General features: G+C 54.0%; 1 gene segment (V, D, J or C); it reads right to left on the bottom strand.

Annotated features, from left to right (window-relative positions):
- Positions 1–21508: 21508 nt before the first annotated feature.
- On the bottom strand, positions 21509–22335 carry LOC132251338 (immunoglobulin heavy variable 4-4-like). The segment is given in 2 exon segments: positions 21509–22060; positions 22141–22335. Coding segments are annotated over 2 exon segments (465 nt in total).
- Between the last annotated feature and the right edge of the window lie 1036 nt (positions 22336–23371).

Genomic DNA, 23371 nt, shown 5'->3' with positions numbered 1-23371 from the left:
GTCCTAATCAGCTTTTTCTCCTCCAAGTACTTAAAAATGGATTCCTTGAGGATCAGCTCCTTGATCTTTCCAGGGACTGAGATGTGGCTGACTGGTCTGTAGTTCCCTGGATCCTCCTTCTTTCCTTTCTTAAATATGGGCACTATGTTTGCCCTTCTCCAATCACCTGGGGCCTCCACTATAGCCATGAGTTCTCAAAGATTATTCCCAGTGGCTCTGAAATCACTCGGCCAACAAATCCCTTAGCTTATCCAGTGAGGAGTGCAAAATCTGGCACAATCCTGTCCTGCCACCACCTGTAAAATCCTGGTATTTCAATGATTGGGGCAGATCTTCAGAGAAGTCAGGGGGGCCAGGGTTTTCAAGAGTGGCCTAGTGGGATTCCCAGAGAGTCGGGGTCACTGTCTTCATTGGGAGAAGACCTGTTGCATGGGAGGTACAGGTGTTGGGAAGCTTTTAGGCATCTGACTCTCTGGAATGACTGGGCATTGGGCACCTAAATATTTTTGAGCATCTCTCCCCTGGTGCTGTGTTCCAGCCACCTGCAGAAGGTTCGGGATTGAGAGTATGGTCGGGGGTAGAAAGGTAAGAAAGTTTTATTGACTTAACAAAAACACAATACGCGTAGTAACAAAACAAACAATGACAGACAAAAGCAATTCACGTCGGCAACTTATCGGCAGTCCCCTCTGATGTCTGATGCACAGCAAGCTTCTCTTTCCACAAAGTTCAGCGAAGTCAGGCTACCTGAACAGCGCTGTCCAAGGGGTACCGGGAAGGACCTTGGAATTCAGTCCTCGGGCTCCTTGAGGTCCACGGGCCCACTGGTCCAGGCAACAGCTAACTAATCCTTTTCACACAGTTGTCTCTTGCTTCTGAATGGTTTCCAGATATTCCAGCTAATTTAAAGCTTCTGAATGGTTCTGATAACGTACAGCCACTCAGATTCCTTTTACTTCAACTGTCCCTAGACTGACGGACCAATTAGCAGTACAAGCCTTACATTCCTTTGATAAGGTAATTTTAACTATGCCACAGGGCCTTACTACTTCAAGGCTTTGCTAAATTTACTAGGCCTTACTTTATACAAGGCCTCACTACATTTTAAACTTTAATTAGGCTTTTAGTAACAACATATAGCTTAATATCTAAACAAATACAGAAAAAAAAACAACACTTGGTCTAACTTTCATCTAGCCTTCAGCAAGCTCCTGTATCACACAGGCACAATTTTTAGCTGTCACAGTGCTGCACTTGGAGGCACAAGATACTTAGAAATCCTTGCTCCCCAGTCAGCTCTGGTTAGATTTGCAGGAAAACAGATGATAAGAAAGCCACATTTTAGCAAAAAGATCATGGTCACTTGTCTTTCCCTCCCTGTGTCTTTCTCCAAAGGGTGAAAGCTGGGAGCAGGCTCAGGCAGACGAGGGGCCCTTGCTGGCAGAGTTGAGCCTGCAGAAGCCCTGAGCTACGCAACCTGCTAGATGGTGGGAGGAGGTGAGCCCAAACCTCCACACTGACAACCACGCTCTGTGTGTTTCTGTCACATGTAGACTTCGGATGACCTGGCCCAATATTGGTGGCTGCTGGAGTCCCTGTGTGGCTAGGCCATGATAAGGAACCTAGGACACGGGACCCCAAGACAGCAGTGCTATGAAGCTCATGCTTCAACAGATACCTTGAATTATTGTGTTTCTGGGCTCCTAAATTGCTCCATCTCACCCAAAGTGCTGGGCAGCAGTGCCCAACCCTGACAAACAGGACAAGGGGTGGGTCTGCCTGAAAGGCAAGGCCCTTGCATGCACAACCTGCTGCAGGTGATGTAGTGCTGGTTCAGTGTCAGAACGTGCTCTCGCTCAGGGCAGGAGGGTTTTTTAAAGGACACACCATTGCCCTGTGTCTTTGTGCTCCCCTGGCACAGTGGTAGGTGGCCCTGTCAGCTGCCCCCATGTTGTTCAGTGTGGCGAGCTAGTAGGGGGCGCTTCTGCGTTGAGCTGCCCACCTCCCTGCGCCCGCCCACCTTCCAGGCTCCGAGTGCCTCCCTGGGGTGCCTCCCGTCCGGCCGACCCCTTCCCTGGAGCGCACCCGCTAGCCTGGGGTTCCCGCTGCCACCATCCCAGTCTCTGGACTCAATTCTGGCTCTGCGCGCCTTGGAGAACACGGGCCTGATCGTCCAATGGGTGCTAGACCCAATACAGGCACTTGGGACACTTCCCCAAGTCAGGGGCTTATTAGGAAAAGTCTCCCTTAGTCCGCAGACCTAAGGGGCCTCCTCGGCATAATTTAGATCCACCCCTCAATAAGTCTCCCACACCGGTCACAAAGGAGCACTTCATTGATGACGGGGTAGGGCGGAAACAGGGTAAAAGGTAGAGCAGTATCAGAGGAATATCAGAGGAATCCCATAGAGCAAACCAGTGTGGCTGAGGTAGCCTTTTGATCACGCATCTGAGTTACTGTAAGCTAAGTATCTAGCTTGATCTCGAGTAGCTTACTCACACGCATGGTCCAGAGGTGGTTGGAGTTTCCTCCGGAGGCAGGGCACTCTTGGAGCATGCGGTGATGAGGAGAGAGCCAGGTTCAGATTCCCCTGGATGACCGCATGGCTAGTGGCTGCCTTCTTCCTGGACTGGGCCTTTAAATAACCTTTCTGACCTCAGCAGCCCGGTCCAATCGAAGCTGCCAATGCTGGCCACTAGCCAAACAATTTAAAAACCATCACTGTCTCTCTGGGCTGCTGAGCGGGGCTTTTCCCTCCCCCTCCCCAGGTGACCAGAAAATCCACCTCCCAGGCACCAGGCTTTTGTCATGTCAGCAGGGAGGAAGATCCCCCGGCCCGAGGGATTCAACACCAGCTTCTCACGCTGGCAGAGGCAGATCTCTGGAGGGGGGCACAGACAGTGGCATTTCTGCCACATTCGGTACCAAATACTCCTGGTTCTTAGATCTGTGATTCCTTGGCGATTCTGATTCAGTTCCTGAAGACTGAATTGCACTGCAGGTTTGCATTCCCCTGGATAAGCCCCAGCCAGCCCAGGCCTTTCCCAGCGGACAGGAAGGGAAGTGGACAGGGAAAACGAAGGGGACAAAGACACAACTGGACCCTGAGACAGCGAGAAGGATGACAACAGGACCAGCAGCAGTGGAAGTGGCATCAACACTGAAAAGGACAGTAAATGAACTGAGAAGGGAAACCCCAAACTGGGGCCTGGGCTAAGGGACTGTGTTTGGTTTAAGGAAGGGCACACAGAAGTGTGTGCAGTTATTGTGCTGTGTGGATTTCTTACAGTGGTTTTCAAAAAAGGTGTGATGGAAATCTATCATAGAGGATCTACCTATTTATCAAGTCTATGATAGGTAGATAGATAGGTAGATTATCTATTAGGGCTGTGTCAGGCTTTGGACAGAGCTTTGGATGCTTCAGCATCCAAAGCAGCATGTCCGGATTGAAGCCCTGGCTTTGTTAGGCTTTCCAAAGTGGTTTGGAGCTCCTGAATTGCTTCAGAAAAGGTTCAGAGACATTCAAATGTCATTTGCAAAGTCCCCAAAGCAAAATGATTGGTCTCCTGTCTATTTGTACCTTTCAGTTAAGATGGGCCTTGAAGCCCACCGAGCAAAATAATAGCCCCTGCTGTGTGGGGCTAAAGGGTGAAAGATGCAACTATTTTGTTTGACAACTAATGAAAAAACTGGATAGAAGTGATGTTGGAGTGAGAGGTTCAAAATGTGTAAATACCACATTTTCTGGCGCAGTAAGATGTGGCGGTGTCTGCAGCTGTCGGAGAGCGCAGCTGCACAAAAACCTGGTTCTTGGAGTTGTCTTTGGACATGGTGATGCACCTCTGGAGGGATGGGTTGTAGCCTGTGCTACCACTGGAGGTAATGTGCCCCATCCACTCCAGCCCTTTCCCAGGAGGCTGCTGGATCCGGTGCCACCAAAAACCACTGCTGGGCCAGACTCAACCAGCTGCTTAGCAGAGAGGACGCCTGAAGGAAAGAGAGAGTATGTGAAAAATAAGGTCCAGGAAGGAAGTCCCAGAGCCCTGGCTTCTCTTCCATGTAGGTTGTGGCGGAAACAGTGGGAAGAGGGAAGAAAGAAAAGTAGGAATAAGGAGCTCATTGCTGTTGCCCTGAAATAAAGGGGACTCCCAGCAGACAGGAGGGAGCTGGGCATGGACTGAGGCTCCACAGCCCAGAGGCTGTATTTAATCAGGAGCCCCAGGGCAGGGATTTGCATGCAGGTCCCAGGAGGGTGTGAGCAGCCCTGGGCTGGGAGTGCTCAGCACAGGGCCCTCCTCTCTCTGCACAGGGCTCTGAGTTTGTGGCCCAGAGCGAGAGGTTGGATCACCACAGAAAGAGGAGAAGGGCTGGCCCTGGACTCTGTTGCTGGGTCCTGGCCGTGGGTAGGGGACATGGACTCTGCCCCATCCTCTTCTCTGCTCTCCTGCTTACAGGGTATGAGTTCCTCTGGGGCCCTTGGATAGCAGCCTTGGTCCCTCTAGTCCTTCCCTCCTCAATTGGGATAAGACATTCCTATCTGCCTGGTGGACAGGACATGATGGCACCCAGAAGTGATGGGGCTAGGACCCAGTGGGTCATGTTGGGTGCTGGTGTTCCCAGATTTGCCCATCACTTTGGGATGTGCTCATTTATTAGGGATACATTTAAAAGCCCTTTGTAATTCTATCAATGTGCTGCTTGTGTTACATGTGTTTTTATATGGGGCTGTATCGCTCCCTTCTGCAAGTCCTCACCCCAATGGAGCTATCTTGCAGGACTCGGTTTCAGTAGGGCTGGGTTCCTCCTGCCACCAAATCAGTCTCTCTCTCTCTCTCTCTCTCTCTCTCTCTCTCACACACACACTAACGTGACCTCTCTTGAAGTACACTGGTTGCTTCTTTACAGCTTTCTCAGACCTCTTCAAAGCATTCTTTTAATTGTGTAAATCAAGAGGGTCCCAAGCCTTAATTGACAGGGAAAATCTTGCTATATAAAGAGTTTACATTTAAATGAAAATACCTTTTTCAGTGCCAAGGGGTTATCTGGTTGGGAACATCTCAAAAAACTGAGTAACAACCAGGAAAAACATCAAGTTTTAAGGAGTGACCAGACCCCTGCGAGCCAGCTTGGTGCTTGGTAAGGCGGGGAGCGTGTGTCTGCAGGTCAGAGCCATAGCCCTAGTGGGAGTGGGGTGAGTGTGAGGTTTAGGGGCCTGGCAAACACATGGGGTGGGGAGAGGTGCGTTTCCCTGCTGGAGGAAACTGCCTGGTTTTGGGCTGGGTTGAGGGGGCAGAAACCTCCCCGGTTCTGTGTTGTTGCCCCTGGGGAGACTTTTCCTGGGCACAGCAGGCACCTTGCAGGCCTCTGAGTATCTCTGGACATCCCTGGCTCTGCCCAGGCATGAGCCCTGCTGAACTGGGGGGCATTCCCTTCCTGGAAAGCTGTATGGGGCAGGGTAGGGGTGTCTCCTGCTGTGGAGGAAGCTGAGTTGCAGGGACTTGGCTATTGCAGGGTGTCTGCAGAGTTGAAATGTGACCTTTGAGAGACCATTGAGATGACTTAATTCCTCCTATACTTAAACCTGATTCATCCTTAACATGCTGTGATGAGCACTCAGAGGGCAGCAGGCTGGAAAGGGTTAATGAAGGACCTAATTATCTCCTAGAGCTGCAATCCCTCATGACAACTTGGCTTTCCACAGCCAGGACTGCCTCCAAACAGCAGGCACAGCTCTGGGTAGGAACATGATCACTAAAGACGAATATACCTCCTCTGCTTGTGCTTGTAGGGAGGCAGTTAGGCGGGCCAAAGCTACCATGGAGCTGAGGATGGCAACCCAAGTAAAGGACAACAAAAAAATGGTTTTTTAGATATATAGGGAGTAAAAGGAAGGCCCAGGGAGGAATAGGACCGCTGCTAAATGGGCAGAAACAATTGGTGACAGATAGGGGGGACAAGGCTGAACTTCTCAACGAGTTCTTTGCCTCAGTGTTCCTAAGCGAGGGGCACGACAAGTCTCTCACTGGGGTTGTAGAGAGGCAGCAGCAAGGCGCCAGACTGCCATGCGTAGACCCTGAGATGGTGCAGAGTCACTTGGAAGAACTGGATGCCTTTAAGTCGGCAGGCCCGGATGGGCTCCATCCGAGGGTGCTGAAGGCACTGGCCAACATCACTGCAGAGCCACTGGCGGGAATATTCGAATGCTCATGGCGCACGGGCCAAGTCCTGGAGGACTGGAAAAGGGCTAACGTGGTCCCCGTTTTCAAAAAGGGGAGGAAGGAGGACCCGGGCAACTATAGGCCGGTCAGTCTCACCTCCATCCTTGGTAAAGTCTTTGAAAAAATTATCAAGGCTCACATTTGTGAGAGCCCGGCAGGACAAATTATGCTGAGGGGAAACCAGCACGGGTTTGTGGCGGGCAGATCGTGCCTGACCAACCTAGTCTCTTTTTATGACCAGGTTACGAAACGCCTGGACACAGGAGGAGGGGTGGATGTCGTATACTTAGACTTCAGGAAGGCCTTCGATATGGTATCCCACCCATACTGGTGAACAAGTTAAGAGGCTGTGATGTGGATGACTGCACAGTCCGGTGGGTGGCGAATTGGCTAGAGGGTCGCACCCAGAGAGTCGTGGTGGATGGGTCGGTCTCGACCTGGAAGGGTGTGGGCAGTGGGGTCCCGCAGGGCTCGGTCCTTGGACCGATACTCTTTAATGTCTTCATCAGCGACTTGGACGTGGGAGTGAAATGTACTCTGTCCAAGTTTGCAGATGACACAAAGCTATGGGGAGAAGTGGACACGCCGGAGGGCAGGGAACAGCTGCAGGCAGACCTGGACAGGTTGGACAAGTGGGCAGAAAACAACAGGATGCAGTTCAACAAGGAGAAATGCAAAGTGCTGCACCTAGGGAGGAAAAATGTCCAGCACACCTACAGCCTAGGGAATGACCTGCTGGGTGGCACAGAGGTGGAAAGGGATCTTGGAGTCCTAGTGGACTCCAAGATGAACATGAGCCAGCAGTGTGACGAAGCCATCAGAAAAGCCAATGGCACTTTATCGTGCATCAGCAGATGCATGACGAATAGGTCCAGGGAGGTGATACTTCCCCTCTATCGGGCGTTGGTCAGACCGCAGTTGGAGTACTGCGTGCAATTCTGGGCGCCGCACTTCAAGAAGGATGCGGATAACCTGGAGAGGGTACAGCGAAGGGCAACTTGTATGGTCAAGGGCCTGCAGACCAAGCCCTACGAGGAGAGACTAGAGAAACTGGACCTTTTCAGCCTCCGCAAGAGAAGGTTGAGAGGCGACCTTGTGGCTGCCTATAAGTTCATCACGGGGGCACAGAAGGCAATTGGTGAGGATTTATTCACCAAGGCGCCCCCGGGGGTTACAAGAAACAATGGCCACAAGCTAGTAGAGAGCAGATTTAGACTGGACATAAGGAGGAACTTCTTCACAGTTCGAGTGGCCAGGGTCTGGAACGGGCTCCCAAGGGAGGTGGTGCTCTCCCCTACCCTGGGGGTCTTCAAGAGGAGGTTAGATGAGTATCTAGCTGGGGTCATCTAGACCCAGCACTCTTTCCTGCTTATGCAGGGGGTCGGACTTGATGATCTGTTGAGGTCCCTTCCGACCCTAACATCTATGAATCTATGAATCATGCCACCAAGGGGCTGACCGCTGCATGAGCCTGGGAGAGGGGCTGGGAGAAACCTGCACCCCCAACTCCACAACATCACCTGAGTTTTCAGCACAATTGGAAGCGAAAGAGTCAGGAGCTAGGTCAGAGGTTTAAAATGAGTGCAACATGGTGGGTACACTGAGCAGAGCACCCAAGGGAGCTGCCAGGCCCAGCCAGGAGAACAAAGCACCCAGGGGCAAAGAAGGATGCATTGAGGCCACCCCAAGCCTCTGTGCATGGCTCCAGCTTTGAGGAACAGACTGGAGCCAGGGCAGGAGCACAGAGCCCTCTCCCCTCAGCTTCCTCTGCAGGACGCTCCTCCACAGCTTCTCCAAGCTGCAGCAAACAGTGTCCCCACTGCAGCCCCAGGGGCAGATGGGCTGAGCCTGGGGGAGCAGCTGGTGCTGATGGGCAGGGGATTGCAGCTCTAGGTTCCCTCTGCATGACTCTCCTTGGTTCATGCATGGTTTGTCCTCTCCTTGGTGCAATGGGAGCTCCTTGGAGAGCTCCCTGGCTTCATCTCAAGGGAGACTTGTCTGCAGACTCCTGGGTGCTGGCTCCAGGGGCTCTCCCTCCCACCAGGCCTGTCCCAGGACGGTTGGGGTGATGGGGCCTGAGCTTGGGATCTTCCCCTGGAGTTGGAGCTGTGCAGTGCTGGAGGGGCAGGCAGGCCGGTGTGTGTTGGATCTTGGACTGGGCTCAGCTTCTTCCCTTAGTTAATGCTGAGCAGGGGCAAAGTGCAGGGCAGGAGGCTGAGATGCTTGTTGCATGTCCGTTCAGACTCTTTTTCCATTTTCTGTGCTGCCCCTGCTCTGCCCTGTGTCGCCATGTCCCCAGCCATGCCATGTACAGAGCAGAAGTGTGTGCATATGACCTTGACACCCCTACGCTAGCAGTCCTCTGCCGTCTGTTCAGCAGCCAAGACTGTGGCTTGAGCCCTTGGCTGGGGACAGGTTTGAAGAAGGCAGGGGTAGAGCTGTGCCTTATAGACTAACTACGCACAGGTGCTACAAATTTTGGTAGCTACAGGAGGCTTTATTGGTTTCTAGATAGGGACTTCAGGGGAAGCACAGCTGCAGGGCCCAGAGCCAGGGATTACAGAGCATCTCTGGAGTCGGCCAACCCTCCTTGGGGAATACAGCCCCAGATCCTCACAGCCCATGGTGTCCCCAGGCTGGCAATCCCACCTTGTCTGTAGCCCCTGGGAGTGTTAAGGGTCCCATCTGGGATGAGACTGGGCTTTGTGTGTGTGTCCAGTAGGTGAAACACCTCCTTTACAAATGATCCCAGCCTCTTCTACTTAGAAGTGGTTAAGACGAATGCCCAAGGGGCTTCTGATTCCTTCAGAAATTGTGCCCCAAAGCCCCTTTAAGGCCTCTGAATATCTCAAGATAAATTTATGTGTAGGACAGCAGATGTGCTCTATCTGCTGGCCTGCTCCCCTTGGAGATACTGCCTAGCTATGATAATGTGAACAGGTCTTTCAGGGGATGTAATTGATATGACCTCTGTCGGCCCTTAACCCATCTCTTTCGGCATTTGACACTTGCAAGTGCTACAGTGCTGGGTGCTTTGAAAAGTGCCCGGCACTGTGACGATTCCAGTTGTGTAAGCAGCAAAATGCGTGTCACCACTGAGAAAATGGTGGTGGTGCGCTTTTGAACTAAAACGCCTCGGAGGTGCTTTATTTCAGAAGTGCAACACTGCAGTTTTCTGGGCGCTGACGTGCCTTCTGCCACATATACAACTGCACGTGGTGCACGTGGTTCACCTCAGCTTGTGGGCGAAGCAGACTAGATTGATTCAGCTCCAAAGCCGGAGATCTACAGTGTGTCGCAGGAAAAACTGTCCTTTTGTGCCTGTCTCAGCTTTTATATGAAAGGTCCCCAAACCAGGAAACAGGTTCTCCCTGCAGCCCAGAGCCAGGTGAGCTCTGGAGTGACTCCTTTTCGGTCTTGCTTAGGGCCTTATCCAGAGCCATGGATTGGATGCTGCCCAGAGGTGCTGAGGGGGCAACAAGCACTGAACTGAGTCCTAGGCACCATTTCCCCCTGGGCAGCAGGGTGGGAAGGGAAAATGAGGGGCTGTTTCCTCCCCAGATGTGGCAGAGCTGCTCATGAGCCCAGCTGCTCCAGCAGGCTTACCCAGGCAGCTTGGGGCTGCAGCGGGAGCTGGGGCTGGGAGAGGAGGGATGTGCAGAGGCAGACACTGCCCAGCTGCCTGGGAGCAGCCCCCCAGGAGAGAGGGGAGCAGGAAACTGGGGAAGCAGGAGGGGCAGGGAGGAGTGGCCTCAGCTGCCTCAGGAAGGGGTCCCTGGGCTGGGCTGGGCTGGGGCTGGGCCCCCTCCCCTCTCCCAGGGAGAAGGGCATTCTCCAGGGAAACTGGTATAGTCTTATGGACAGGTCCTGGCACTTGGATTCACACTATAGAGAAGGGGTGTTGTGGAGACCAACAGGACCCAGAAAAACCCAATAATCTGTCAAGGATCCTTGATTTCCCTGTGGTCACAAGACATGCTTTTTCCTAGTGTTGCATGTGTCCAGGATTAACAACATGCCAGGCAGCTGCTGCCTTGTCCAACCAGTGTCTGATAGCTAGCGCCCTGCCCTGGATCTGGGTCAGACTTTCCTGTGGCATGAGCCCCAGCTCATCAGATTGGGGCAGCAAGAGCAGGAGTGCGTGGGTGGGTTGGGGAGCAGGGTGGGCCTTGGGAGGCTGTCTTGGGGAAGCAGGTGTGTGTGTTTTTGGTGGGTGGCCAGCAGTGAGGGTGAACGGTTGTGTGGGGCAGAGCCCCGGGCAGCAGCAGGTGATGGAGCCAAAGCTTGTTCAGATCAAACCTCTTCCTCCCCCCACATCCTGAGCTGGGTACACCCCACTCTGCCCAGGCTGCTGCTGCCACTGGACCTGCTGTCCTCCTGGGACATGCACTGAGAAGGACCTGCCTGGGGTTTCCTGTGGCCTGGAGCCATGTCTGCAGAGTTGGGGCTGGGGGTGGCTTTTGTCAGGGCTCCTGGAGTGGAAAAGTCTCGAGGCTGGGGTCTGTTCTCCCCTGTCCCCTGTCTCCCCTCCTGCCTCTGTGCAGGGCTGTGCTGTGCAGCGTGGCTGCCCCCTCCTGGCATTTTAGAAGGGAGGATCTGAGCTGGGATTTTGTATTGCCTTGAATAGGGTTTGAGTCACTGTGTTTCTAACACAGTAATAGAGGGCTGTGTCCTCGGGTTTGAGGCTGCTCATCTGCAGGTACAGCATGTTCTGGGAGTTGTCTCTGGAGATGGTGAATCTCCCCTTAACAGCCGGGGAGTACCACTGGCCGGATCCACCACTGCTAATTCCACCCACCCAGTCCAGCCCCTTCCCAGGAGCCTGGCGGACCCATGCCATGTAGTAGTTACTGAAGGTGAACCCAGAGGCTTTGCAGGAGAGGCGTAGAGAGTCTCCAGGTTTCCTCGCATCTCCTCCAGACTCTACCAGCTGCCCCTGGGACCAGGCACCTGAAAAGCAAGGTAGGATCCAAGAGTAATTAGTATCAGGGCAGCATCCATGCAAAGCTCCCCTTCCCTACCTGTGGGAAGATGACATACCTTGCAGAGCTGCAGCCAGGACAAGCAGGTGGAGCCCAAGTCCCATCTTGCCTGGTGCTGGGGGAAGCTCTTGTGTGTTGGTGGTCACTGCCTGGACCTGAGGGCTATGGGTTGTCTGTGCAAGTGTTGCCTGGACAACAGGACAGTGTGACTTATAGCTGACAGCCTGTCTGTGATTTGCATGTCCCCTGCCTTATACCACCCTGCTGCTTTCCCCAGGGAGGGGGATCAGTTGTGCTGGGCACAGACAGTGGCTGGACCCTCCCATCCCATGTGTCTGGGTACCTCCCACACCAGGCTCTGGGGGCTTATTTCCTTGCCCTTTGCTGAAGGGACCTGTCCCCTCAAAGCCACACCATTGTGGAGCCCCTGGGCAGGGATTTGTATGTGCTTTCCCTTTTGGGGATAAGAACTGAGAGCAGTGCTGGCAGGACTCAAATGGTCAGAGTCTGTGTGACGGAGACTCATCCCCCTGAGGCAGGGCAGGGCGCTGAGCAGACGGTGGGGATTGCTCAGGCTGCTGGATAGATTCAGGCAGCCACAATCCATCAGGTGCTGGGGATCCTTCCTGTGTGTTATCCCCTGTGCCCATCAGCCTCCCGGCATGTGTCCATTTGCTTGTCTAGTGGCTGGGATATAAGAAGGGCTGGGACAAACCGTTCCATGGCAGATGCTCCCAGAGAGGGTGCTGGGGTACTTTATGTGCTACAAAGCAGCCTGCATGGGCTGAAACACACAGGTTTGTTGCTTTCATCATCTCCTTTTCTCTGCTCTTCTCCCTTACCTGTTGGGGCTGAATGGGGCCTGTTTCCCAGGGGGATGCAGGGATCACATTCATGATGGGTGCTGGTCTCTCCTTCTGCACTGGAGAAACCCAGTGAGCTCTCTCTGGTCACCACCGTGGGGCTGCGATGTCCCTGCTCAGCTCAGAGGGTGAACTCACATGGCTGCTGCACTCCAGGTGCCAGATGTTAGTAGTGACTCCTGCTTCCTGCTGGCTGGTGTCATTTTTGGTTATCGTTGTCATCGTTGCTGTTGTCCTCATTGGGTGTTATTGATGTGTTGTCAGTGTTGAAGTCTCAGGAGCTGCAGTGTCGACAAGCCACAGCCAAGAGATGCCAACACCAGTCTTGTCTTAGAGAAGGACATCAGACTCAGTTTGGTGGCAAAGATCTGGCCAGGTTTATTGTATGCAGGCACAGCCCTAACACGTTTTGCCCTAACAAGTACATCAGACGAGGAGCTAAGGCACTTGTACATGTGACAAGGTAGTCAGCACAGCACCATGCAGGCTCCTCCAGGCCAGCGGAATTTCCCAGAATTTCCAATTCTCCTTTTATACCATGATTTGAATATTGTGTTAAACTCCATCTTGTTTCTTGAATGTCTCAAACTGTCCTGTTCCAGAGCCTTGTTCCATGTTCTGACCCAGAAGTTTTTGTTCCAGCTTTATCCTGGTTTTGGACTATGCTGCCTTGTACCATAATTTCTGCCTTCCATCTCCTGGCAGGAGTGCACATCTGGCCCACGTGACAAGTTTTTTTGGTAAGGATTTCATGCATTGTTCAGGTTTGCTAGCGAGGCATACTATTGCCAGTGCTTCAACAACACCTTTGTGTGAACAGTATACGTTAATCAGTGCTCCTGCGAGGCGACACCTGGCTGGTTCTTGTGATCTAATAGACTTGATGTGTCTAACCCAGCAGGCTGAGCATGGCATTGGAAGCTGTTTCCTCTGACTCTCACACAGGCAGGTGGGTCTGGCAGGGCTGGTTTCTGTGCATGCTCCCATAGGTTATCCTTCACTCTGTATATTTTTAGCACAGTTATACTGGGCTGTGTCTCCAGGCTGGACCGTGGTCAGGTGCAGGTCCATTTGACTGCTGGATGTGTCTGTGCTGATGCTGAGGTGGCTTTGGAGAGCACTGTTAGAGATGGTGCCTCCTCCACCTCAGATAGCTCAGAGCACATCCCAGCTGGGGAGAGAGAATCCAGACACGGTGCAGGTCATGCTGAGGGTCTGTCCAGGCATCACCACCCCTGGGCCAGGCTCATTTAGCATAGTATCATGGAAAGTTAGATAAGGACCTCTGGAGGTCATCTAGTCCAATCCCCTGCTCAGAGCAGGACCATCCCCAACTTGATTTAATAGACATTAGGGCTGGAAGGGACTCCAAAGGATCGTTGAGTCCAATACCCAGCTCCAGGGGCAGGAAGTCATCAGGGATCATAGGATCCCAGCAAGATAAGCATCTAAATGTGTCTTGAAGGCAATCAAAGTGGGTGCTTAACCGCTGGGGCCGGGGTGTCTGCCCCCTGCAGTGACCGTGGTAACCAAATTGTCAGAGAGAGTTTGGGAGAGGCAGAAATGGTACTCTGCCACACTTACCTTGGGGTTAAATCATTCCTTCATCCAAAGTGCAATGACTGCGCTGAGCTGGGCAGGACCCTGCAGCCTGGGGCCTTGAGGGTTTCGGTCACAGCAGGAGCATCAGCACAGCGTAGCCAAAGTGCGGCGCTGGGGTGCAACCAGTGCCTGGCACTGCTGAGGACGGGGAGAACACAAGGCCAAGCAGCTATGACTCCACGACTTGCCCCAGAGGATCCCCAGGACTGCAGGGCAGCTCCACCTCCTACCTGCAATGAGCAGCCGGAGCCTGGGGACCTGCCCTGTATCACTGTCCTAGAAACATGGTTCCCTTGAGGAACCCACTTGCCTGGATGAGCGGCACAGGCAACAGCTGCCAGCACGGCCATCTCTCTGTGGGGCTGTGCTGTCTTTCGCAGTCCCATTTCCCCCAGAAGTTCCTGCCTTCCTCTGCTATCAAGGAGTGAATGATACGTGAGCTGCCCTGAGATGGTGCAGAGCCTCTTGAAGGAGCCGGGCTCTGGTCGCCATGCCCCAAGCCTCCCACACAGCACTGAGATTCACCACGGGCTGCCTCTCTTCCCTGAAATGGCTTACTTTGTCCTGGCACTGCAGTTTGTTCTCCGTCCTCTGGCATTTCTCTTGGCACCTCCACCTCTTCCACCACAGAGACACGAGCAGTAGGTCACCTTTCCTAGTGCAGCCACTTTCGTACAACAGGGTGTTTCTTCATAGTACTACCTCGGAAGCCTGTTCACCGACAAACTAGTGATGGGAGCCTTTCTCTCTGGCTGTGACACCTCCTATCTCAAATCCTGTAAGGGATCCCAGATGTTCACTCCCTTCTTCCTGGACAGTTCCTCTTGAAAAGTGTTGGACTTGCCTACCTGCTCCCCTGACATCTCACCATGGCAGGGAAACAGAGTTTTGTGGTAAAAAGGACCCGTGTGCTTTGGAACCTGATCAGAGTTGGGAGCAGGGTCGGGCTGGTGAGGGGCCCTGGCTGGTGCAGTATTCAGCTTACATGAGCACCGGGCTGTGCAACCTGCTACGTGGTGGGATGAAGAGAGCCTGAACCTCTGCACTGATGACCCCCCTCTCTGTGTCCATCCAATGCAGACTTCTGATGACTTGTCCCAACACTGATGATTGGTGGAGTCCCTGTGTGACTAGGCTGTGACAAGGACTCCAGGGCATGGGGGCGAAGAGAGCAGAGCAGTGGAGCCCATGCCACAGGAGTGCCTTGCAGCCCTGTGTCCTGGGGCTCCTAAATGGCCGCATCTGACTGCATGTGCTGGACAGTACTGACAAGCCCTGACACACGGAAGGGCAGATGAGTCAGTCTGAAACAGATGTCCTTTCCATGCTCATCATGCTGCAGATAAATATGGTGCCAAAGTAAATGTTCTTGCTTTGGAGAGACACATTTTTGTATAGGCACCTGTGGCAGGGCACTGTTGGTGCCAGCCACTTGAAGGGCCTGGAGCTGGCAGCTGCCAGGTGCCTGATGAGGGCAGCCATTCTGAATCGGGGGCTGTCCGTGTAAACAGGGCAGTTCTGCTGCCCTCCATTTGGCTGGAGGGCTGCTGATATCATCTGGAGGTAAGGGAGGAGCTGCAGGGGATGGTGTGGAGGCTCCTGGTCCTGGGCATGACCTACAACTGCACCCTGCTGGAGTGGGTGGTGTGGGAGCCCCCGGGAAATGCCAGGCCAGCTACTACCCCAGCGAAAGGCGGGTCGGGGCCCCTTAACTCCTAGCCCCCACAACCGGGTGGGTTACCCTTTGTTTGGAGGGTCTGGAAGGTGAACCCCAGAGGAAGAGTGTGAGGCCATGGACTCACGAACCTGTCTGACAAGGAAAGAGATGTATGGGCAATGGAAGCAGGGAGCAGCCACCAAGGAGGAATATATCTCCCTGGCGCGCTATTGCAGGGAATCAGCTAGACAGGCCAAGACGGGGCTTGAGCTCAGGCTGGCTTCAACAATCAAGGACAATAAAAAGTCCTTCTTCAGGCATATAGCGGGCAAAAGGAAAGCTCAGAGCAACACAGGGCGTAAACTAGTGTCCAGTTCTGGGTGCCACACTTCAAGAGGGACACGGAGAATCTGGAGAGGGTCCAGAGGAGAGCCACTTGCATGATTAGTGGCCTTTGCGATAGCCCCTATGGGGGGAGGTTGGGAGTGCTGAATCTCTTCAGCCTTCACAAGAGATGGCTGAGGGGAGATCTTGTGGCCGCCTATACATTTATTAGGGGAGGTCAATGGGGAATGGGGGATGCGCTGTTTACTAAGGCACCCCAGGGAGTGACTAGGAATAATGGGTGTAGACTTGTTGAGAGTGGATTTAGGTTAGATATTTGGAAAACATTTTTCACAGTAAGGGTGGCCGGGATCTGGAATGGGCTCCCAAGAGAGGTGGTGCTATCACCTAGCTTGGAGGTCTTCAAGAGGAGGCTAGATAGTCACCCGGCTGGGGTCATCTGACCTCGGTCCTTTTTCCCTTGTGCTGAGGGTCCCTGCTGTCGGACTGGAGCAGGTGGGAGCCCTCGGACATTTGGCAGAAAAAGCTGGGTGCTGTTTGCATGCTGTACTCCATATAAACAGGGTGCACACTCCTCTCTGCGGTGGCTTGTTCTCCCCTGGGTGCCATTGGCTTAGCCAGGGACTGACCTTCTCTGAGAGGGGTGGAGATGCTCCCTGGAGACATTTGCTCCAGCTCCCCCTCCCACCCCTGCCTCTTAACCCAAGTTTAAAGGGCTCCAGCCAGAGAGATCCCACTCCCCAAGAACCCCAGAGCCAGGTTGGGATCTTGAGACAAGGCAGATGGTGTCTCCTGGTCTGAGACCCCCTCCCAGGGGAGCTCCATGGATCCAGGATCACTCCTGCCTGGACTGTGTGCCCGGCCATTGTGGCTCAGATGTGCTCAGACCAGGTTGGGCGGTACCTGGCTCGGGCCCGTCTGAGACTTTGCAATGACATGGGGCTGGGAGCAGGGTGTTCGCTGTGAGGTGCTGCCAGCACTTCAGCAGCTCGGATCCTGCCCCATTCGGAGCTGGCTGCACTGGGGTTGGGCAGCTGCTGCAGGAGGAGACAGTGTGTGGATCCCAGCCCCATTTCCCCTGGTATTCGGAGGAGAGGGGGTGAGATGTGGTGTGCCCTGCCCAGAGCCAGAGGCTGTAGGGTGTCTCCCCAGGTGCAGCCTTGTCTGAGTAAGAAAGGATGAGGAGTGGATTGAACACTGAGTCTGAGCATTTTTTTCCAACTCCTCAGTTGGTGTAAGAAAAGATATCACATTTATTCAAAGAACCTTGCCTGCCTATGTCCTGAGGAAAAAAAAAAACAAAAACAAAAAACGGCTACAACCAAAAACCCCAACCCCATGTCATGCCTCTGTGGTTTTCCTAGCTTACTGGTCTTCCTGGAACTGGGTTTGTTTTGGGGCTGGGATTACAGCTGGAAATTGTCCCTGGTCCAGCCCATGTGGTCAGGGGTGCCAAAGAGAGTCCCCCAGTGTGGCGTGGCATGGCATGGCATGGGGTAGACTAGCTCCGAGGTGTAATAGCTCCATATAACAGTGCATGGGCATGGCAGATATGCTCCCAGCTCTGGGTGTAACAGCTGCATATAAGGGTGTATGGGGAGAGCAGAGATGCACCCCAGAGCTGGGTGCAATGGCTACATATAACACTTTAGCATAGCCCACACCATACACTACCAGTGCCCTTCACCCCTGATCCACAGCCCCCTACCCTCCCAGGGGTGGTGTGCAGTGGGTCCCAGAGGGATCAAAGCCCCGAGTTGCAGGTGGCAGCTCAGGTTTTTTTCCAGCCGTGCTGTGGCATGAAGCTGGGCAGCTCAGTGTGCAGACAACACATGGAGGATCCTTGAGGCACTAGAGCCTGGAGTTGCTCACTAGAAACCTGGCAAAGATAGCTCAGTGGTACTACTATTGACTGCCATATGGGAGACCTGGCTTTGATTCCTGGCCAGTGCAACAGAGGGTTGACTTGCTTTCAAAAGGGAATCCTTACTGGGGTTTCTCCAGCTGTGGCGGGGGCTTAGCTGCAGGGACCTGACCCATGGGATTGCCTGCAGAGGGGTAATGTGAGCCTGCTGGGGTATCTTGAATCCTCTATACATAAGTTTGATGCACCCCTTCCATGGCATGATGGGGACTAGGGGGCTTAGAGGGCAGCAGGCTGGAAAGGGTTAATGAGGGACCTAATTATCTCAATCCTCTCCTCATCAGCACCAGCAGGCTCAGCCCAGCTGCCCCTGGCACTGCAGTGGGGAGGCTGTTTGTTGCTCTTGAGAAGCTGTGAGAGCAGCGGCCTGGAGAGGAAGCTGAGGAGAGGTTTGTGCCCCTGCCCTGGGCTTCCGGTTGTGGGATGGGGGCTCAGAGCTCAGCGCCGCATTTAGGCATAAATGACTCAATCGAGCTACAGTTTAGGGCCTCACAATATGAGGGACCTCTACAAAAGAATCAAAACCTGACTCAAGATCAAGTTTAATAGTTATCAGTTGGTAAATAAAGGAGATCTGGGAAAATGACTCTAAATATGGACATTTTCATTCTAATATGACAAAACAGACATGCATATGGCTCCACAGTTATTATTCACATTAAGTTCATAAATGTGTGCGGAAATAACAATATATTACAAATTCATGAAACTCCATTTTTGTGGGTATCAGGGGGAAAAATCTTTGTGCCTTTGGCTTTGTATATATGAAAATATTAAGCTTTCATATTTATATTTTCACTGTCTTTTCTGTGAGAATAATAAAGTATCATTTTTATTGCATGGGGCCTCTTAAACTGGACATAGCTTAGGCCCTAAACGTGTCATACTCTGGCACTGTCAGAGCTGGATCCCTGCAGAGAGGCTGGGCGCTGCCTCGATGCATCTTTCTTTGGCCCCTGGGCTTTGTTGTCCTGGCTGGAGCTGACAGCTCCCTTGGGTGCTGTTCGCTGTGTCCCCCTTGTTACACTCATTTTTAACCTCTTATCTCCATGCTGTGCCTGCTTTTCTTCCGTTGGTGTTTCTGGGCTGGTTGCTTGTGCTGTTGCCATTGCTGTGGTGGTCTTTGGATTTGTGTGTAGGAGTAATCCCCTGTCCTGGTGTGAGAGGGTGAATGCAGGAGTGTTGCAGAGCAGGGGTTTGCAACATTTTTTAAGAAATGTAACTGGGGCCACAGAGTGGCGGGGTGGTGACCAGACATGGAGGAGCCCTTTGGTAAGTCAGGTCCAGAGCATTGCAGGGGGCTGCTAGCCTCCTGGAGCCGCGGGCTAGGCCTGGAGTTAGAGGCAGGCACTAATGTTGCTGCTGGCATGTTTAGGGCTGGAGGGGTATGGTCAGGCCACCCAGATGTCTTTGCTTGGTGCTGCGGTGCTGCAATCCAGAGACAGGCTAGCCCAGGCAGGGTCAGGATCAGGCATACTCAGGTGACCTTGTCTGGATGGTACGGCTGGGCTACTTACTGGGGGAGGAAGGGAGCTGAGCTCTAGACCAGGGGTCAAATACCCTCCAGGGCCACAGGGCACTGGTGCAGGGCTTCATATGCTGCACCTCATCTTCATGCACTGCTTTGGCCCCATGGTGAGGTCTCTGATCCTTCAAGGCACTGCACAGGAGGGAGAAGATCACAAGATCAGGGCCTGAGCAGCTTTGCCTCGGGTCGCATGGCTGGTTGGAAGAGCTCTTCACCTGTGCAGTCCCAGGGCCAGTTGAGCCGAGCAGGACCCGTGCTCGTAGTAGTTGATGGGCTCTGCTGGATGCCAGGTGGGGAGAGGGAAGGGGGCTTACACCCACCACCCCATGCCGTTGCACCCTGCTTTTGCATGGCAGTCGCACATGCAGCTCTGAGGACTGCTGACAGGTCATGCACCTGGCCAGTTGCATGCCACCCATCAGCACCCAGAGAGCTGCATGTGCGACCAGCTATTCGAACGCGCGGCTTAGTGGTGGTGTGGAGCGGTGGATGGTGATGGCAGCCACCGTGTATAAGCTCCCTGCCCCACATCCGGCCGGTGCCTGTGTGGCCTGCAGGGGGGTGCCACTGCCTTCACCCTGCCCCAGCCCTGCTCCTGGGAGGTGGCAGTGCTCTGTCCCCACCCACCCCTGTGTACCTGTTATGTTCTTCCCAAGTACCCTCAGGGGGTAGAGAGACTCTGCTACAAGGCAGCGGGTGCTGAACCTGTGCTAGAAGTCAGCAGGCAAGTGCAGGGGTTTTCAGCCCAGTTAATGCAGATGCCCTCTCCATCATGAGGGTGTTGTACAGGGTTGGGGGGGCATTTTTCTCCCAGTCCCACTCCCAGGTGGCCCCTGCAGAGGTCAGCGCAATGGGGGCATCTTGGTGCCCACAGCTGGGCCTCTATTTTGGAGGCAGTCTTGGTTGTGGAAAGCCATGTTGTCATGTTTGAGGATGAGGCACCCCCGGGGCTCTCGGCTGGAGCAACTTCAGGGAAGTTCAGCCTCTGGAACCAGTGGCCCTGAGCGATACGGGGCTGTGTCTCTGGGATGCAGGGCTGTCACTCGCAGGTGCACTCGGCCTCCGGCAGTGTCTATGGCTATTGCCGTGGAGGCTGCTGGAGCCAGCTCCAAGCACAAGCACTGCTGATGGAGTCACCTGGGACAGCGCAGGTTAGTGGGAAGGTTCTCCAGTCTTCACCACCTCTGGGCTGGACTCAGCTAGCAGGGAAGACACTTGAAGGAAGGAGTAAGTGGGTAAATAATAAGGCCCAGGAAGGAAGCCCCAGAGCCCTAGATTTCCACAATCCTTCCCCAAGCCTACATGTGGAAGAAGTGAAAAGGAGCAGGAATAAGGAGCTCATTAATGTTCCCTATCACAAGGGAGACTCTCAGCAGGCAGGAGAGGCTGGGCACAGACGGGGGCTCTGCAGCCCCAGGGCTGTCCTTACTCATGGCAGGCATCTGTGTTTTGTTGCTTAAAAATGCAGACTCTTTCTTATTTAAAGGAGAAAAAAAATGTGGATTTTCCTCTTCAAAGGACATAATCACAGGCACAGTGGATTTCCTTTTGCAGGCTGGCAGCTTTCCTGCCTGCAAGGATCTCTCATGCCTGGCAAAGAGCCAGGCAGGGTGGTGGGATCAGCCCAGGCAGCTGCAAACAGGTAAGTCTATGGCAAGGGTGTCCAACCTTTTTCAATGTGGGGCCGGATCATTAACTTTTTAGCACCTAGGAAGTGGCATCAAATCGGGAAGTGATGTCACGTGAGCTTTGACACCAATGAAGTTGCTTAAAGTGACAATGAAATGGGTCTGGAAATGTGCACACGTGTGTTGCGGCAGACAGAGCCAAAGCAGGTATTGGGATGCGCCGGGAAGCACACACACATGCACGCACGCACGCACGCACACACAACCCGGCCCCGAGGTCTCCCCAGCTCCAGCAGGGGGGCCAGGGGTGAAGGGCACTGGCAGGACAAGGACACACACCTCACCTCCAGCAATGGTCTCTTGGTGCTGGGGAGACACCAGGGCCTGCAGTTCTCTCCTCAAGTAAGGACCTGGGTTGGGCAGGGAAAGCTGCCTCTGTCTGTGTCTGCCTAACTGGGGCCTGGATGTGCCAAAATAATACCAGAGAGCAGCTTTGAGAGGAAAAGGAGACCATGGCGGACAGATGATCCCAGGTCTGGTCTTTGGGAGGACTGGGCTGGGCAGTAGCTCACTAGTGGAGAGGATGGAGCATCTGGGACAGGTGTTAAGGCTGCAAGGGTGACAATGATATCATTTAAGAGCCACAGAGATGCTCAGTTCTGGGTATACCAGAGCCCCTCTGTCCCTTGCACTATGCAACCAGGGTCTGGGCCCCGATGGAGATGAGCCCCAGGAGAGAGGGGCCTTGGTGTGGACTGGCCTAAGTCAGAGCTGTGTCCCCTTCACAGCGATGCAACCTCGATGCTGCAGGGAGCTCGGGGACAGCTGAGCACTCTGGGGGTCTCCATCCCTGAAGAGCAGATCTGCATGGGCCTGAGCTGGAGGGAACTGGGATCATCTTTCCCCTCGGCCCTCCCTTAAACATGCAAGCCCTGTTCGGTGTCTTCCACAGCAGCTGCTGGGGAATCTGCTTCCCCTTTTTGTGCAGCCCCTGCCTTGCTCTGTGTCACTGTGTCCTGCACAGTAGTACATGGCAGTGTCTGCAGATGTCAGGGAGCTGAGCTGCAGGTGGTACTTCCTGCTGGAGAAGTCCCCAGAGATGGTGATTCTGCCCTGGAAGGCTGCATTGTAGCGTGTGCTGCCATCCCACATTCCCATCCACTCCAGGCCTTTGCCCGGAGCTTGGCGGATCCAGTTCCACCAACCACTGCTGCTGAAGGTGCCACCAGTGACGGTGCAGGTCAGGCTGAGGGTCTCCCCCGGCTTCACCACCCCTGGGCCAGACTCCTGGAGCTGGAGCTGGGACTGCACACCTGGAAAAAACAAGGGTCAGTTGGGATTGGCCCATCTTCCCTTCTCACTGCCACCTCCCACAGCCTCCCCAAGCACTCACCTGGAGCCAGGACCAAGAGGAGCAGGGGGCAGAGGAAGGCAGTCATGGTGCTGGAGGGGGGAACCAAGAGCACAGGAGGAAAGCTCAGCTCCTGGGGGCAATGGTGCTAAGTGCCCTGGGGTGGCTACTTGAGCAGGGAGCCCTGAGGGGGTTTGCATAAAGGGGTCAGCCCAGGGCCTGGCCTGGGGGAGGTGGTAAAAAGAGCAGATCTGTGCATGTGTGTTTCTGGTCTGTGATCAGGCCTGTCTGAGCAGCTGAAGACTTGTGCCCTGAGAAGGACGGTTGGTGCGGGGGAGTCCCCTCCTTCTTCTGCTTATGACAAAGTCCACTCTGAGCCCTGGTCTGGACCCCTGGGAAAGGCTTGTGGTTGCTTATAGACAATATCCTTGAGCTCTCTTTTCATGAGATTGGTATGAGGGGCGGCAGTGTGGTAGTGGCGGGGTCACTAATGGGTGACTGCAGCATGGAGGGGAGCCTGGCTGGACCCTGCAGGCCCCTTGCAGCTGCTCCCCTCTCTGCCCACTTGAGCAGGCAGGGCCTGGCAGGGCCTTCCTTGTGCCCTTTGGACTTGCCCAGACAGACACGGTGGTGGGGCACAAGGGATGCTGGGGCAGGACTCCTGTGTTGCAATCCCAAGCCTGGGGACTCTGCCCCCTGCTTGCTTGCTAACCTCACTCAGGATTTAACCCACAAACCTGTAAGTCACCTGGAGTGGGGGTGCCCATGGGATTGAACAAATTGGGAAGGTCCATCAGTGGTAGTAACTGGTCCCCTCTGGAGCTCCTACCTGCACCAGGCTGCCAGCAAGGGGAGTGTGTGTGCGGGCTCCAGGACATGTCCCTTCTCAGTCCTTGTGTGATGCAGTGATCACGGACCTGGTCTCTGAGCTGCAGGCCAGTCATTCCTAGGAGCACTTGGCCTTTGGAGGTGTCTGCGATGATTGTGATGCAGATATTGAAATCCGCCGTGAGCTGACCTGAGAATTATTCACTATTATTCTTAGTGCTCCCATCTCCCCAGAAATTTCCCAGACAGCCCAGACCATCTCCTTTGCCTCAGATTTTGGCTGTCAGTCCAGTTGCTGAGGGAGAAACCAGGCACAGGAAGGGTCAGCCATAGGTCTCTCCAGGTTTTCAGATCCCCCCACCAGGATCCATCACACTGTGCTGAGTGCACTCACCTGCCAGGGGAGGGAATGAAGACTTGATTGGGCTGAAGGCTGGGGACAGTG

The sequence above is a fragment of the Alligator mississippiensis genome, chromosome 7, assembly GCF_030867095.1.
Source record: "Alligator mississippiensis isolate rAllMis1 chromosome 7, rAllMis1, whole genome shotgun sequence".
NCBI classification, from domain to species: domain Eukaryota; kingdom Metazoa; phylum Chordata; order Crocodylia; family Alligatoridae; genus Alligator; species Alligator mississippiensis.
Note: the sequence above shows the minus strand (reverse complement) of the source record. Positions and strands in the feature narration are given on the sequence as shown.